Genomic DNA, 18,789 nt, shown 5'->3' on the forward strand with positions numbered 1-18,789 from the left:
CAGACAGACAGACAGACAGACAGACAGACAGACAGACAGACAGACAGACAGACAGACACTCACTCACACACACAGACACTCACTCACTCACTCACTCACTCACACAGACACACACTCACACACTCACACACACACACAAGGGTTATGACAGTAAATATACACAGCAGGGCACAGTCTGCAATTACTGCATTTGACTGTAATGATGTTATTACTATAATTAGGTCATAATAAGCCTGATTGGTCATTGGTTCTCAGCGGAGATCAGAGCGCTGTGACTGCAGGAGTGTAATGCGTGTGTGTTGTGTTCCAGGTCTTCAAGGATGAGAAGTACCTGCGAGACGCGGCTGAGTGTGGAGAGTTGATCTGGCAGAGAGGTTTACTGAGGAAGGGTTATGGACTCTGTCACGGCACAGCGGGGAACGGATATGCCTTGCTCTCGCTCTACCACGCCACACAGGACAAGAAATACCTGTATCGTGCCTGCAAGGTACAGCGCCACACTCCCTCGCTGCTCGAGAACACAAGCAGCACAGCCCTGCGTACAGTAGATGTACAGTAGATACAGTCGTATTCATCATCTCTGCCGCTTACTGCCACTTAAACCTGATGTCATGGAAACAAAGCAAGGTCTGCATGAGCCTTTCTAGAGAAACAACACAGTTCACCTCTGATCCATCTGTGTATTTTTTTTTAATATTTTTATGTTTATTAAGGCTGTGAATCAGCCTTAATAATGCACGAAATAATTTAAAATTAAAGTACATCCAATTCATTAATTTTGTGATTGATATGTTCAATTTTAAAACAATTAAAAAAATAACAGCACCACCTCTCTTGTGCGTGTTGATATCCTGTGTTTCGGAGCAGCTGAAGCTGTTTCTCATCAAAACACCCGACCGCTGCATGAGCAAATGTGACCCTGGAGCACAAAAGCAGTCATAAGCAGCACAGGTATATTTGTAGCAATAGCCAACAATGCATTGTATGGGTCAAAATTATCAATGTTTCTTTTATGCCAAAAATCATTAGGATATTAAGTAAAGATCATGTTCCATGAAGATATTTTGTAAATTACCTACCGTAAATATATCAAAACTTAATTTTTGATTAGTAATATGCATTGCTAAGAACTTCATTTGAACAACTTTAAAGATGATTTTCTCAATATTTAGATTTTTTTTGCACCCTCAGATTCCAGATTTTCAAATAGTTGTATCTCAGCCAAATATTGTTCTATCCTAACAAACCATACATCGATGGAAAGCTTATTTATTCAGATGATGTATAAATCTCAATTTCAAAAAATTGACCCTTATGACTGGTTTTGTGCTCCAGGGTCACATATGATACGCAAACTACAGCTCGCGGCTGGATAAATCAAGACAATGTCGCACTAGTAAGGTTTTGATAGATGACAGTTGTAATCAAGGTAAAGACGATTACAGTGACATACAAGAGTCAAGTTACTTTTGATGCGCAACCGAAGCGTGTAACGTTATGTGTGCTCTCGGCGCACTGATCACTAAAACATGTTTCTGCTTGAACACAGTTCAGTATATTGATGTAGTTGTCAAAATTAATGTACAGCGAGTGTTTTATAACGGATGCTCACCAAAGAGGCGTGTTTTGGAGAAGTTTGTGAGGATCAGTGGTGTTTATGTACATATGGGCATCACGCGCTCCAAACACAGACACGATCGCTTGTTCTGACAACTTTTTAATCACTGTTCACTAATAACGTCAAGCCGCCTTCAGATCGCTGAGTCTCCACACATCCAGAATGTTTCCATTTTGGTGGGGGGGTGATGGGGAGTAAAAAAGGTTGAGAACCACTGATTTAATCAATCTGATGATAAATTTTGAATTTTAGAGTTAGGTGACATTTGTCTTTCTTTCTTTCTTTCTGATGCTTTTATGAAAAAATGAAGCAAAAATGGCCCTGTTAGAACAATTGATTCATGCTCTGCTCTCGTCTTTTTATTCTCTTTTGAGATTGTGAGGAACTAGACAAGCTTTAGGGCTTTGCATGGGCAGGCACACTTTCCACACTTCACTTTTATGATAAAGCTTGTACTTTGTGTTCCAAATGATGTTTTTTTTTTTTTTTTTATTAATTTTTTGTATTTGTTTCTAGTTTGCTGAATGGTGTCTAGACTACGGGACCCACGGCTGTCGTATTCCTGACCGGCCTTACTCCCTTTTTGAAGGTAAGTTGATCATCATGTGTCATTGATAAAACATCTTCAAATTGTACTCTTCAATATTCTCAAAAAGTAATGGGTTAAATTAAATTTAATTTAAATTTTACTCATGAAATGAATGAAATAATCACGGCTGCTGTTACAGAGCTTCATCTTCGGTTGTAACATGGTTTGTTTTGTTTCTGGGAGAAATAAGAGACACACAGATCACAGTTTTTTTTTATTTTATTTAGTGTAGCTTATTTAAAAGAGTTTATATTGAGTAATTATGTAGTCTATATAATCTTTTATATACAAAGGTTTGGGGTTGGTAAATAATAAAAAAATGTTTTAAAGTCTCTTCTGCTCACCAAGGCTGCATTAATTTGATCAAAAATACAGTAAAAACAGTAATATTGTGAAATATTACAAATAGCTGTTTTTTATGTGAATGTATGGAAATATAAATATTTTTAAATAGAAAAATAGAAATAAAATAGAAATCTTTTGTCACATTATAAATGCATTTACTGACACTTTTGATCAATTTAATGCATCTTTGCTGAAAAGAAATATTAATTATATTAATTAAATTAAAATTAAATTAAATTTAATCCTTCAAAAATAAATAAATAAAACTAATAATAAAAAAATTCAGAGTTTTAAATATATATTTCTGTGGTAAGATTGTAATTTTCTTTGCAGCTTGCTGCCAAAACTTATTAAAGCAAGACATTTATTCATTAAAGATCTATTTAAGCTAAGAATAAGCCGTAGTATTGAGCTGTGGTTCTCATGGGAGCAATGTGGGTTTGAATCTGATTTGCAACATTTCCTAATCCTGTTTCACCTCTCTTCCTCTCTTCATCATCGGCTCGGAACTCTGTTCTTTAGTAAACATCAAAAGGCCAAAAATATTCAGCACATGTGCTTCGACATATTGTGCTGCTGTCTGTGGGCAATACAAGTTCTAATCCAGCTCGCAACATTTCCTGATTCCTCTCTCTCCTTATATTTCTCTGTCGACGACTTTCAACAATAAAAAGTGGCAAAAGACCAAAAATATAATAGCAGAAAGCCAAAATCCATTTGTTTTCACAACTTGGTGTTCATGTAACTCTACTTGAGGATTTTGCTTGACCTTCTGTCCAATCATCTGAATCCCAGAGGTTCTCATCAGAGACCACATGCACACACTTACCCACTCGGCATCTATAGTGATTTATCTGCTGCTTTACCTTGCTGTTGTCATGGAAACCTGCTTCCTGCACTCAGATTCTCATTAAAAGTCACACTCTGATTGGCTGCTCGAGTTCCCACCGCTTTCTCTGTAGTTAGATGGTCCTGCTCATAGCCCCACAACACACGACATTCCCCTCCGCAGCCAACATGCCTTCACAAACAGACTGCTGCATATTAATCCGCATCATGCAGTGGTTTTATTATTCTAATCCAACTGGGCTTTTGGACTTGAAATGATAGTCCACCCAAAAATGAAAGCTTGCAAAACATGTGCTCATCCTCAGGCCATCCAAGTTTGTTTCTTCATCAGGTTTGGAGAAATGCAGCATTGCGTCAGTGTCTCAGCAATGGATGCTCTGCAGTGAATGGGTGCCGTCAGAATGAGAGTCCAAACAGCTGATAAAAACATCACAATAATCCACAAGTAATCCATAATAACGCTTCCTCCAGTAAAAAAGTGTTCTGGTCTGAATCAGGAGAGAAATCTGCACAGATCAAGCAGCGTTTAAACAGCTCTAAACACATATGTGGCTGGATTTTGATGTGAGAGACAACAGGAGATGCACTTTTTCACTGGAGGAAGCACTATTATGTATTATGGACTCTATGGTATTTTAGTTACAATCGTCTTAAAGCTGGATTTGTTTCAGCTTTTGTCTTCTCCAGATGTTAACTGATGGACTGGAGTGCTGTGGATTACTTGTGGATTATTGTGATGTTTTTATCAGCTGTTTGGACTCTCATTCTGACGGCACCCATTCACTGCAGAGCATCCATTGCTGAGACACTGATGCAGTGCTACATTTCTCCAAACCTGATGAAGAAACAAACTCATCCTGATCTCGGATGACCTGAGGAGGAGCACATTTACAACTGATGTTTATTTTTGGATAAAAAAAACTTTAATCTGATAGTCTCATGGTATTATAAATATCAAACCTAACCAGATTGTTGTTGTCTTGCTGTAGGTATGGCAGGAGCCATCCATTATCTCTCAGATGTCATCCAGCCTGAGGGTTCTCGATTCCCTGCTTTTGAACTTTGACCTGTGTGTTTGGAAGCATAGACTGTTGCTCCTTCGTTAGGAGGTTCACATGCTTTCACAGTACAGTTACATCGCTCTGGATAGACCCTTTAAAATGAAGAAAACCTCATCATGCACGCGAAAAACCCAACCTTCAGCCTATAATTTCAAACAACACCGCCTTGAGTTCGGTCTTCGTAGCTTGTAGTCTTTATCAGTATGTTGCTGTTTTTTGGACAATATTTAATGCTAATATATGGTTTTGTTTTAGTTTATATCTTTATGTCGTACAGCACAGCAGTGTTTCTTGCATCTGCATGCTTGTTGGTGAATAGCAGAGCCTCTGTGATCGTCTGTGGCGCTCTGGAGCGTTTGTCCCATGTGAACGCAGTCTGCGTTGTCTTTGTCTTTGCATGAGGATGGCAACACGTGCTCATGTCGGAATGTGCCGGTGCCTTTCGGTAAATTAATCCAGTATCCAACACGGTGTGGTTGTCAAGTATGTGCTGTGTGTATGTCAGTGTTTCGTTCTAGTCGCCGTTGGTAAATGTCTTGATGAAAGAAAGAATGACCTGCTCTGGTAAATATTGTTTCCTCAGGCAAAACGTGTTATGAATGTCACAATAAATTGGGCTTTTTCTGAACTGCTCAAAGTCTGTGCTGTCATTCAGCTGATGTACGAGTCTTCTCAAATCCGCAAAGAAATCGCAACCTTTGAAATGAAACCACCTGCAATCCAGTGTGATCAGGTAAGTAGCACAGTAAAATATTGCAGATAAAGTGTGTCAGATTGCAGTAGTGCGCTGGATCCTCCAACTGACCTGACAATACTGATTAACATCGATCCGGGGTGGAAAGATCTGATGGAAATCCAGAGTAGTGACGCTAGAAGGACAGGTAAGAGAATTCCTTACTCTCTAAAACCAGTATCTGTGTAATTTGCGTACACCTCAGTGACGATGATCACAATCACAGCGCTTCTAAGTTCACCCTTCCACAAATGAAGGTCTTAAACCGGAGTAGAAGTCTTAAATTCATTGTATTAATGTTGCATGCACTGCAAAAACTGAACATCTTCCACAGTATTTTTGTCTTGTTTTCAAATATCTAAACATAATTAAATCAAGATCACCTGAGATGCAAAATAAAGATATGAAGTCTTGTTTTCTGGGGAATTGAACAAATGTAAGTGAAGCTGCGTTTACACTGCAGATCTTAATGAACAGAGTTCACGCTTAAAACTAGATTAGGACTTGTTTCCCATTTAAGTTCATCTTTTTTTTTTTTCAATAAACAGTTCATTTTGGTCAGTTTTTCAGAAAACAAGACGACTTGTGTTATTTTTGCATCTAAGTTAATACCATTTTTAGGCTAATTTTTAGACATTTGCATGGAGAAACAAGGCAAAATACAGAGGAAGAACAAGGTACAATAATAGTGTTTTTTTTTGTAAAATCAAAAAGCAGTGGAGATCTATTGGGTTTTTGCATTTTTGAACATTGAAGTTTTGCTGATATAACTCGTGTTACTTCATTTTGGTCAGTTTTTCAGAAAACAAGACGACTTGTGTTATTTTTGCATCTAAGTTAATAGCATTTTTAGGCTAATTTTTAGACATTTGCATGGAGAAACAAGGCAAAATACAGAGGAAGAACAAGGTACAATAATAGTGTTTTTTTTTGTAAAATCAAAAAGCAGTGGAGATCTATTGGGTTTTTGCATTTTTGAACATTGAAGTTTTGCTGATATAACTCGTGTTCTCGCTAGACAATTTACATTTAGAATATATTGTGATGTATTGTGTTCCTTCCAATTTATTCCTCAAATTTTCTACTTAAAAATATCTAAAAAATTTTTTTTTTATAAATGTTAAATTTACCTTCATAAAACTTGCAGAAACCCTAGTGCAGTCAAACACCTTGTATCACTTAAAGGTGGGGTAAGCGATTTTTCAAAAAGTCTTTAGAAAACTGATTTGGGCCGACTAGCAAAACAAACTTGTAGCCAATCAGCAGTAAGGGGCGTGTCTACTCATGATGTGGAGGAGAGAGAGTTCAGTGCACAGGACGGACATTAGCGAGCCGAGCGACAGAAACATAGAGATGGCGGATAAAAAAACAAAAGAGGAAAACGTCTGCGGAACAAAGGAAGGCTTAAGGCAAGAAGTAGGACCCGTGTAAATATCGGATCAGCTTTCCAGCGCTGGAGAGAACTCAAGGAGCGGAAGGCCTGCGATTGGACGCCGAGGTTGCTTTGTTTCTTCTCGATAGGTGAGTAACACCGTGTCTGTGCCGCATCAGCTAAAGTCTGTCTAGTTGAAATTGTCTACTCATGATGTGGAGGAGAGCGAGTTCAGTGCACAGGACGGACATTAGCGAGCCGAGCGACAGAAACATAGAGATGGCGGATAAAAAAACAAAAGAGGAAAACGTCTGCGGAACAAAGGAAGGCTTAAGGCAAGAAGTAGGACCCGTGTAAATATCGGATCAGCTTTCCAGCGCTGGAGAGAACTCAAGGAGCGGAAGGCCTGCGATTGGACGCCGAGGTTGCTTTGTTTCTTCTCGATAGGTGAGTAACACCGTGTCTGTGCCGCATCAGCTAAAGTCTGTCTAGTTGAAATTTGTGTCAATGCGTCATGAATAGAACGCAGCAGCAGTTTTGTGTCGGGGGTTTGTAGTGTCGTGCTGCGCCGCATCCAGTGTAGACCATAGATATGTATATATATATATCTATGGTGTAGACAGCATCACTGATTATAATGAGTTCTATAGTATTTTATCGTGCCGCGCCACTCTCGTCCAGTGTAGACAGTGTAACATTGGTTTTGCTTTGTTTCACAGAACTAATCGTTGCCTGGGTTGCGTACGTATGTGTGGGGTGGAGCTATCAAAATAGGGGCGAGACCCTTTTGGGGTAGGGGCGTGTTTGTTTTGGTGATTTCAAATGTCAACATTGGCTACCAGAAATCGCTTACCCCACCTTTAAAGAGATAGTTTAAAATGAAAAATTGTTGTATATAATGTTCAGTTTCTTGCACAGACTGATCATTTCGTTTCATAAGACCTCAATATATCATCCAGAGCTACGGGTATTAATTTAATGTTGCCTGATATGCTTTTTTAATTCTTAAAGATGCTGACTTGCATTTTATGAATCACCAAGGACCATGTTTTCAGCTAAAAATCTTCTTTACTGTTCTAATGAAAAACAAAAGTCCGCTACATCTCGGATGGCCTGAGGGTGCACATTATAAGCACATTTTCATTTTTGGGTGCGCTATCTACTTTAAAATACAGTGATTAAAGAATTACATTTCAGTAAAAACACTTTCAGCAGATGAATAGCATTACAGAGAGAAGATCGTTTTAATGTACAGAAATAGTGAACTACAGACGAGAGAAATCAATGGGAAAGGTGCATTGTGTAAAGGTGCTGTCTTATACTGTGTGAAATAAGCCTGCAGTGATGTGAGACGAGGTCATCGGCTGCGTGCTCGTTATGTAAATGTGTAATTGTGTTCAGTGTAGAGTTCAGCTTCAGTGCGTCATGATGAACGCTCGCTCGGTGAAGGGTTAGTAACTGTTCAGACTCATTATTCAAGCGAGCACAAACACATCTCATTTACAAAATGTAAGTTAGATTATTATAGTGCCACCCAGTTCATCCAGCTCTATAAAACCACATACAGGGTGAATTCAGGTTAATTGGGACATTTGTTTCCCCAGTCATCTCAAATGGCAAAAAGACTCCCAATTTACCTGAATTCACCCCTGTGTAAAAAAGAAAAGTATAATAACACATCCCAGTTCTTGGATCCAGTATGCACAAAATGTGGATTCTCCTGACAGGAACTTGATTGGTTTGGCAGATATGAGCCAATGAGAAGTTTGGGTGTGGTTCATATTAGCTAATAGAACACACACTTTTTCACAATTATTTGTTACATTCATTTTCCCAGTAAGGGTTTAAACAAAATATTCAGAGTTCTAAACCATGAACCAAATTTGAAAAAAAAAAAAATGATGAAAACTGCAAAGACAAAGGTAAAGCTGAGGTAAAAGACTTAAACTACTCATCCTGTGAAGCTTTGTGAATGTGAATACATTTTTTAAAATAATTTTTTACTAAATGCATTTGGGTCATTCCATGTCAAATCAACCATATTTCAGAAACTTTCCCAGCTCAATTTTTTTATTTTGTCAATATTTTTTTTCTGAAGAAAGAAAAACATAAATATCTCATGGATGCATATTTGAGTAAATAAATTGATCCACTATTTTGTAGAGGGGGGCGTCAAAATGACCTTAATAAATCAATGACCTTTTCACCTAAGATTCGGAGCTGGGTTACAGATGACTTCAGAAAGATGGCAGCATCATGATCTTATGTTTACACAGAGATCGGTAGCTCTAGTAAAATCTGTTGACTTTAGCAATCTTTGCTGAATTATATGCCAGTGGTGACCGTTCAAAAATGGGAAAAGGCACTTTTCAGGTTTTCTTTCTTCAAAGTTTGCAGGCCTGTAACTCAAGTAGTATTGAAGATCTCTTGATGCCTTTTTAGATTTTCGGTCTTAAACTTTTTTTTTTGGTATCTTTTTTTCTTTTAAAGAGGAATGTCTGAAGAACAAATAATGTTGAAACTAGAAATGTGTCACACCTGCCCGAGTGCCATAAATATAATTTTTTCAATATTACTTTGCCTGTACCTCAATATTATTTTAGATTCTCATTTTTAAGGCCCTGTATGGTTCAGTCCCAGAGACGTGGGGAGCACAATGCCACTCAATGTCCAATTTGTTGAATATTACCCATTTTCAATGGTTTAAAACCAAATGTTTGCTGCTTCTTTATTAGTCAATCTAATATTTCTTCTTGATTTATGTATATTTTCCCCAGAAAAAAATCTTAACATAATCAAAAATTTCAGCTAAGGACCTTGAGCTGGTTGGGTTGACACAGAATGACCCATAAGTGTTCAAAAGTTTGGGTCTAGTAAGTTTATTTATTTATTTATTACTATTTTTTTTAATAATACTCGAATGCAGCAAGGATGCATTGAAGACATGCACAGTATTTTCATTGATAAAAATGGCAGTAATCACAGGAATAAATTACATTTCAAAATATATTACAATAGAGAATATTTATTTTAATACTATTCTAATATTTCAAAATATTTCTAATTTTACTGTATTTTTGATCAAGTAAATGCAGCCTTGGTGGGCCTTCTTTCAAAAAGTACCCCAACCTTTTAAATGGAAGCGTATATAAAAGTATCCAATACATACAAATATGTACATTGTTTGTGAATGTAATCTTCATGAAGGTGATCTGTAATTGCAGAGCTCTTTTGGTGCAGTTTTGGTTGCAATTTTTCAGAGTTAGGGGGCGCTATAATAAAAAAACCTCACAAACGTGGTAAAGGAAGTTGAATTTTGCCACTGCGGGACAACATAGCTTGTCAGTTGTGGTTGTTTTCTCCAATTATGTCCTCATTAAATAATTTGTGACTACATTAGCATAATTGTGATTACATTTCAACGTGAGATGATTGTGTGGAACGTGTGCCTTTTTTAAAGGGGTCCTATTATGCTTTTTAACTTTTTCAACTTTAGTTAGTCTGTAATGTTGCTGTTTGAGCATAAAAAAGATCTGCAAAGTTACAAAGTTCCAGACTGGGGAGAGAGGGGTTGTAATAATGTAAAATATGTGAAAAATTATGTTTTTTGAACAACCTAGTACGAGAGCCTGTTCTAGTACACCACCAAAACAAAATCAAGACTTTTTAAAAGAGCATAATAGGACCCCTTTAAAAAAAAAAGCTCCAAGATGAATCATCTGCTGCAGAACTCTTATACAAGACTTGAGTTTCGATTTAAGCAACCAAGAAAAGATAGGTCTAATTAACCTAAAAGCTATTCATTTGATGTTATGCTAATTCTAGAGGCTCGTTCCAGTAATGCCATGACTGTGCAAGTAAACACTTACAAAGCTACAAGTAGCCTAAAATTAGCAAGAGCTGTCCAATACCTGAACACATAACAAACACAGACACACGAGCAAGCATAGCAAAAGTCTCAAACAGAGGGAACTTTATTATTGTAGTTCATGATTTTCTGACATCAAGAGCGCTTCACTATGAACGGTTGCTGGTGTGTCAGTGACAGTGCAGTTACTCAACAGAGCCGTGTAATCATCCACATGTCACTCCAAATCCAGAGGCAGATGTTTGACACTGTACAATTTCACAGCTGTCCGATCTGAACAGTAAAACAAACTCCAACATTAGCTCTCTTTGCATAGTTCAACCTCAAACGAAACCATGAACTACAAAAACAACACTTTCAAAACAAGTTTTGAATATACTTGAAATATACCCGAACCTATTGATGCTTTGCGTGTTTTTCAGTCAATATTAGGTCTCATCAGGAGTTAAATAATGTGTGTAAATAATGCAATGAATGTACTTTCATATCCAGTCTGTGGAGTGTTGTGTTAACGTTTTCATCCCAAAGGAACATTCTGTTCACAGTCACAACATCAAGAATAGGAACCAGCCAGCATTCAATATATTAATCGTACGAATCAAGTATGCAAAATATGTAACTTTAAAGTCAGTTTTTTCCCCACACTCTGTTCCAAACAATTCACATGTTGAATTAATATTAAGTACATTTAAATAAAAACTTCAGGATCACATTCACATTTACTAGAAATGGTCTCCAAATCAGTCTAATTTGATATATTTTCAAATGGTGCTTGTTGGTGAATGTTATGAAGACTATGTGTAGGTCATATTTCACCTCAAAAACAGAACAGAAAAAAAAGCAATATTCTTAATAATATTATTCTTAACGTTCTTAATGGACTTAATTGTAATAACAAAAAAATGTTCCTTAATAGTCCTAAAAATATGCTCAATTTTCTGCAAATTATAATTTATTTTTAGTTTAATTTAATTCAGGGTTTAAATGTGAAAAAGACATTTCTCAACCATTTTCCAAACCAGCGTTGGCAATGCACATGTGGCTGTTTGCTTCACATTTGATCCTTTTCTGTGCTAATGAAGAGGCCTAAAACTAATCAGAGTTGTTTTCAAGCAGGTGTTGTGGTAAATGCATCACTCCCTCCAAATAACTCCGCTGTATTTCTCATTGGGGTGAATCCTTATTGTTCATCTGCACACATTTCAATGATAATTGTAGTCCAGTAATTAATTTGCACAGATAAATTCAGGAGAAACTCGCAGAGGGCCATTAACAAGAGTGAACGCTCCTACAAAACCAGACATTTAACCCAAAAGCTTTTGCAATTTTCTGGCCCATCCACAAAAACAGGACACTATGGGTGTGATGAAGCAGAAAAGATGTGAATACATTTCTCTTTCGCTTGCTGTGGCTTCAATAGACTCACTCCATGTGAGTTCATCATCTATTTCAGATGAATACCCATACAAGAGTTTATTGACCCATTAAACCACTGGGATTGGAAAAGAACAGCCAAACTCCTGTTTGTATGGAAGCCTGTTTCTGCCACTAACGCTAAAAAAAATGTGTTTAAACTTTTTATCTCACAATTCAGACATTTTCTCAGAATTATGATATCAACTCACATTTGTGAGAAATAAAGTCAGAATTGCAAAATATAAACTCACAATTCTGACTTTTCTTGCAAGTTGAACTTTTTTTTTTTTTTTTTACAATTGCGAGTTTATATCTTACATTTCTGATTTCTTGTCTCAGAATTGTTAGATATAAACTTGCAATTGCAAGTTATTCTGACAAAAAAGTATTTTTTTACAAAACATTCTTAAAAAAAAAAAGTCAGAATTAAACTTGCAGTTGCAAAATAAAAAGTCAGAATTGCGAGATAAAGTCACAATTACCTTTTTCATTGTTATTCATTGGCATAAACAGGCTTCCACATGTTTGAGAGGCTCAGGTAGCATGATATTCACTGGCTGCAATATAATAAAACGCACAATCGTTCTACAGTACGAAACTCCTGCTGTCATGGTTCTGAAGTGCGGTCGGCCTCAGGATGGATGTCGTGTGTTTTCCAAAGATATTCATCCTGTTCTCCAGAAGCTCAGTGGGTTGCTTCCACCATGTCGACCTTCCAAGGTCCACCCCAGCCCCTGAAGACCCACTTCTCAAAGAAAAGGAGTCGAGACTCTCAGTATCTCCTGCGCTTCGCATCCCGACAGCTTCTTCAAAGCTCTGTCCCATCCGGACCTTTGTTCTCTTTGTTGCCCCTCCATATCAAATGATAAACAAACTGGGAACTGGGAAAGAGCATCCTGAAAAGACGTCAGCGGCGTCTCTCACTGCGAGGATTCGCTGTGGCTCTTCTTCTCGGCGTTCCTGAAGACCTGTTCGTACGAGGGCGGCGGATGATTGCAGTAGGAGGGCGGTGGCGGGTACGAGCTCATCATGTGTGCTGGGGTCGTCTGACCCGGGGTCAGGGCCGTCGTCATGGCACCGCAGGGGTCACCGTAGCCTTGCATGCCTGGCTGCTGGGAGACTGTTGGAGAAACAATGAATGAAATCATGTCAAGGTTTATTGATGTATAAAATGTCAACATGCTGTTACTGGAATACTGCTGGGCTGCTGGGAAGTTGATATAACTCCTACTAAATTACGAAAACAATTTAGACGCCCCCCCTCACTGTCTTTGTTCCTGAACTACCAACCTCCACCCAGTGCTATTTTAGTATAAATGATGCTATTATACTTTTTAATTTTATATTTTGTTTTCGTTTAATTTTAAAGTTTTAGTAATTTGTTGTGTTTTTAGTATTTTTTTATATGTGACCCTGGAGCACAAAACCAGTCATAAGGGTCAATTTTGTGAAATTGAGATTTGTACATCTTCTGAAAGCTGAATAAATAATCTTTCCATTGATGTATGGTTTGTTAGGATCGGACAATATTTGGTCGAGATACAACTATTTGAAAATCTGGAATCTGAGGGTGCAAAAAAATCTAAATATTGAGAAAATCATCTTTAAATTTGTTCAAATGAAGTTCTTAGCGATGCATATTACTAATCAAAAATTAAGTTTTGATATATTTACAGTAGGAAATTTACAGAATATCTTCATGGAACATGATCTTTACTTAATATCCTAATGATTTTTGGCATAAAAGAAAAATGGATAATTTTGATCCATACAATGTATTGTTGTCTATTGCTACAAATATACCTGTGCTGCTTATGACTGCTTTTGTGCTCCAGGGTCACATATACAGTTTTTCTATTTCTATATAGTTTTATAAATTTCTATTTTAGTTCTAGCTGTATTTATTTTAATAGACGTTAAACAAACATGACTCTGCCTCAGCTTGTTTATCTAGTTTTTACTAAAAGATGGCATGCACGCTGACAGGTTGCTTGTGAGGTTCCTCGTTTGTAAATTGCTTTGGATAAAAGCATCTGCAAAATTAATTATAAATATATGTTTTAAATATTTTTAATATGCATCACAGTTCAAAGGTTTGGGGTTGTTAAGTTGTCGTTTTTTTTTTTTTAAGTCTCTTTTGTTCACCAAGGCTGCATTTATTTTATCAAAAAATATAAACAGTAATATTGTGAAATATTATTACAACTACCCTAGTTTTATTATAGACTTTCTTTTACTTCTGTGACAGATTTTTGAGTATGTCTGTATTTTCATAGTCCGTCTTGATAAAGATGATGGCTTGTGCTAGTCTAATGTATGTCTAATGTGTAAAGCGTCTCAAAGGAGGAGAAACTACAATAATCTGACATCAGTGTTTAACCAGATACAACTCACTCCTGTGTGCTGGAGCAATAGAGGTAAAGGCTTCTGTACCATTGTAGAGCACCCCCTTTCTTATTTAATGGCAGATTTACAGAGAACTTTTTAGAGCTTTATATTATGTTTTCAAATGCAATATATCATACAGATTAAGTGCAACTGCAAGAAACTAGACCTCCAGCAGTTCTGGGGACTCTGATTCAGTCTCATATTGATGCCAGTTAGGTTTTGTTTTCTTCTTAAAATGGAGCACAATTAAAGCACTTTGTTTTTCAGTTTCACTATCTACTGTAAGATAAATGAGAGGGAGCTTCTTATTTTTCATGTTAATTTGTCCTCTGAACAAAACTATTTAAGAAATAAAAACCAAGCAATTCCAGTCTTCTTCAGATTCTCAATTTTCCACTCAAGCAGCAAATATAATGCCTCGCTTCATTTTCCCTAAATACAGAGTTTAGAGAGCCAAACTAAAGTAATCTATTTTCCTATGTTTTAGTGGTTGGAAACAGTTTATTATGAAACTATATAATTGTACAGCAATGTTTTGAAATATATAATCGGTTCACCTCTTTGCTTTCAATAAGCAACAGGATTGAATTTGTATGAAGACTGAAGTCATCTGTAAACTATGTACATTATTTAACATGCTGTCTGATAATTTTGACTTATTCCTCATGTAAAAATGTATGCAAATTACACATTCATAATAAAAGCCTAGCAGGAAAGTGTGCAACGACGCAAATAAACTTTTAAATGTGCAGCTGTCACACTGTTTACATTGATTACGAAACTCTCAATCTTGAGCGCAAATAGAGAAAAACTATTTATTTTGAATTGCGTGGAAAAACAGTATGTTCTAAAGTATGTCTAAAAGTATGTGCCAGGCATATCTACAAACTTACTGAAAATAACCAAAACAATCCAATTATTTAGCATAGTGGCTGGATTAACAAATAACCAGACGCCACCCAATCTAAATATTCCCTGACAGTTTAGTAGTAATGAGTTGACTTTATGAATTTCTTCACTGATAAAAGAGATAGCATCAGAAATACAATAACAAATGTAGATTCTACAGTGTATAATACTTCAGCGTTGCAACGACTTCATAAAAAGCACTAGATAATAAATGTGAAATCACAAACTTTATTATTAAAGCTTTAACTCTATCAAAGCAGCCAACTATAACCTGGCTACTTTCACTTGGTATCCATGCCACATCACAGCTCAAGTACCAAGTATGAGCTTGGCATTTCTGCTTTTGACTCTGACGCTTGTCTTCTAGGGTTCTGTGCATTACTGTTAGCTGGTTTTGCAAACTGAGAAAATAACCCTGATTATTCCTTTAAAGATCCAAATTACACCCTTATTTTGCTGCCAACCAAAGCAACAATTGATATGATGAAGTGTGACGCACCGAATGCATGAAAACATCGAGCAGCACCATGCACCAGCTTACAAAATAGGTTGTCGGAAACACTGTTCACTCTATCTATTGAGAACAGCAGGGCGTTGCTGGCCATATGTTGGCAACGTATCTGCTCACACACCAGAATGGCTCATTTGCAATTTTCTGCTGGTTTGGCACAGAGATGGGAAATAAGTCTGTGGTGAAGTGCCAACCTTGGCTCCAAGCGAGAGCTGACTAATAATAACTGCCTGTTACCGACTGTAATAGTGAGCAAGAATTCGATTAAAGGACAAATTGTGAGATGAGGGACATATTTTATAGCAGCAGCAGCAGCATCATAATCAGGGAGAGGTGTGTCCTGTCACAGCTTCCCAATACAACAGCAGGCTCCGTTCCAAACCTACTGATCTGTTTACACACTCATCTGAAACACTCTACCATATGTAGCAATAAGAATTAATGATTTAAAAAAACAACACTCCTCCACAAGACTCCAAAAACACTCACAGAGGCTGCAGTTAGCAAAAAATAAAAAATACAGTGTGCGCAAAAGCTGGGCAAAATGTTTTAATATTTTTAAATCAATTATGTAGTCAACATCTTAATTTAGCATTCACAGTTTGGGTTGTTAAGTTTTTTTTAAATAAACGAATACTTTTATTGATCAAGGATGTACTAAATTGATCAAAAGTGCCAGTAAAGACATTTATAATGTTCCAAAAGATTTCTATTTCTATTCTTTCGAACTTTCTACTCATCTGTGAATCCTGAAAAATGAAATGTATCACGGTTTCCACAAAAATATTGTGCAGCACAACTGTTTTCAACATTGATAATAATCAGAAATGTTTCTTGAGCAGCAAATCAGCATATTAGAATGATTTCTGAAGATCATGTGACACTGAAGACTGGAGTAATGATGCTGAAAATACAGCTGCGCATCACAGAAATAAATTACAGTTTAACACATATTCACATAGAAGACAGCTGTTTTACATTGTAATAATATTTCACAATTTTTGTACTGTATTTTTGATCAAATAAATGCCGCCTTGGTGAGCAGAAGATAATTTTATCAACCCCAAACTTCTGTACAGTAATCTTCAATTTAGGTTGTGCTTATTTTCGTTGTCTACTAGAATAGTCAATGTGCACCTTATTTACTGTCTTAATAGAAGTTCCTGCTCTTATTGTGTATGATTGATAAGTTCACATTTAATGAAGAAAGAAATATTAATCTTGTAGTCTTTCATCTGTAATGTAATAACTTGCTTCTCCTCAGAAATGACTTTCCTTTCGCCTGCTCGAGTTTAACAAGCGCCTGCCTGCTGTTTCAAGAGGAAATCGCACCGCAATCGATTGCAAACTCTAGAATCTAACTTTCCCACTTTTCACAATGCAATCAATTCCTACTGGACATAATGAAGTGCCACACTACATTCTTCTCCTGGGATCTCCTGTACTGCTGTAAACATATCACATTATGGTAGTAAAATGAGCTGCAGTGCTGTTTCCTTTCTATCTGAAGCAGTGGTTCAGTGGACAGAGGATAAGAGTATGTCCTGATATCATTTCTCCTCTTAGCCCTACTCTTCCTTGACTGCATTATGAATAAAGATGGCACAAGATCTGCATAATGCAGTTCCAGTCTAGGCAGGACGCTCAGTGGATTTTGGTACAGGGCCTGTTTTTTTCTTTTTTATCTCAAGCGCCATGTTTGAACTGTGTTTCATGTGCAAGACGCTGCAAAAGACGCGATGCAATGGTGAAACGTCCATAAAATGCATTTTTACACAGAAAAGCAATAAAATACTGTGCAGATCCAGTACTGTATGTCTGATATCTGATGTTTGCGTGACACTGACATCTGTTTTGCATGAAAGCTGCTGCTGTTTTCATTCTCTGTTAATAATCACTGCTGCTGCTCTTATATTTTGTATATCACTGAACTGCTGATATTACACTTTTATATACATCTTATACTGCTTTTTATACTTTATACTTTGAATTGACTTTTTAATTTGATCCCTATAACTGAATGCCTACGTTTTGGCTAAAAAATATGACTCTGGAGCACAAAAGCAGTCTTAAGTCGCTGGGGAATATTTGTAGCAATAGCCAACAATACATTGTATGGCTCAAAATGATTGATTTCTCTGTTATGCCAAAAATCATTGGGATATTAAGTAAAGACCATGTTCCATGAAGATATTTCATAAATTTCCTACCATAAATATATCAAAACTTTATTTTTGATTAGTAATATGCATTGCTAAGAACTTAATTTGGACAACTTTAAAGATGATTTTCTCAATATTTAGATTTTTTTTGCAGCCTCAGATTCCAGATTTTAAAATAGTTGTATCTCAACCAAATATTGTCCCTTATGACTGGTTTTGTGGCCCAGGGTCACAAATGGTATTTATATTATTTATGAACATATAGGATATGTTTGAGACAAGTTTGTACAATATTTGCCTTAATATTTCATGCATCTTTTCTGCAAACATATTTAACAAGTAATTTGTTTTACGTTTACAGTGTGTTGAACTTCACGTGTTCTGCACTTGGAACAGAACTTTCTTTATTCAGATGGTTTTGTAAGTTTTTAATAAATTTGTTACTTGAATCATGTTAAAATTACGATAAGAGGACTACTTAAACCTTAAAAAAAGAAGAACAACAAAAAAACATCAAAATCATGATCTTGAATCGGTCAAATCTTCTGGAAAAAGAAGAAGAAAAAAAGACAATATTTTTTGCCATATACACTTAGGCTTTGGATGATGGTGATGATGGTGTGATGGTGATGATGTTATGATGGTGTGATGGTGATGATGTTGTGATGGCGATGATGGTGTGATGGTGATGTTATGATGGTGTGATGGTGATGTTATGATGGTGATGATGTTGTGATGGTGATGGTGTGATGGAAATGATGGTGTGATGGTGATGCTGTGATGGTAATGATGGTGATGATTGTGTGATGGTGATGTTATGATGGTGATGATGTTGTGATGGTGATGGTGTGATGGAAATGATGGTGTGATGGTGATGCTGTGATGGTAATGATGGTGATGATTGTGTGATGGTGATGTTATGATGGTGATGATGGTGATGATGTTGTGATGGTGATGTTATGATGGTG

The 18,789-nt window shown here is 36.6% G+C and overlaps 2 protein-coding genes across 3 annotated transcripts in view; one reads left to right on the top strand and one right to left on the bottom strand.

The window, feature by feature from the left end:
* The window catches only part of LOC107693471 (lanC-like protein 2), a 25,472-nt gene extending 20,384 nt beyond the window's left edge, over positions 1–5,088 (top strand). Inside the window, exons 8-10 of the mRNA XM_016492877.1 lie at positions 311–487; positions 2,135–2,207; positions 4,391–5,088. Of these exons, the coding sequence (XP_016348363.1) occupies positions 311–487; positions 2,135–2,207; positions 4,391–4,467 (327 nt within the window). The 3' untranslated portion in view covers positions 4,468–5,088. The remainder of the gene's footprint in view (positions 1–310; positions 488–2,134; positions 2,208–4,390) is intronic.
* A 7,671-nt stretch (positions 5,089–12,759) lies between these two features.
* vopp1b (VOPP1 WW domain binding protein b) overlaps positions 12,760–18,789 on the bottom strand; it is a 40,448-nt gene continuing 34,418 nt past the window's right edge. For both annotated transcript variants that reach the window (XM_016492875.1, XM_016492876.1), the window contains exon 5: positions 12,760–12,971. In XM_016492875.1, coding sequence (XP_016348361.1) covers positions 12,772–12,971 — 200 coding nt within the window. In that variant the 3' untranslated portion in view covers positions 12,760–12,771. The remainder of the gene's footprint in view (positions 12,972–18,789) is intronic.

Source organism: Sinocyclocheilus anshuiensis, unplaced genomic scaffold, assembly GCF_001515605.1.
Source record: "Sinocyclocheilus anshuiensis isolate Anshui unplaced genomic scaffold, SAMN03320099.WGS_v1.1 scaffold987, whole genome shotgun sequence".
NCBI lineage: Eukaryota > Metazoa > Chordata > Actinopteri > Cypriniformes > Cyprinidae > Sinocyclocheilus > Sinocyclocheilus anshuiensis.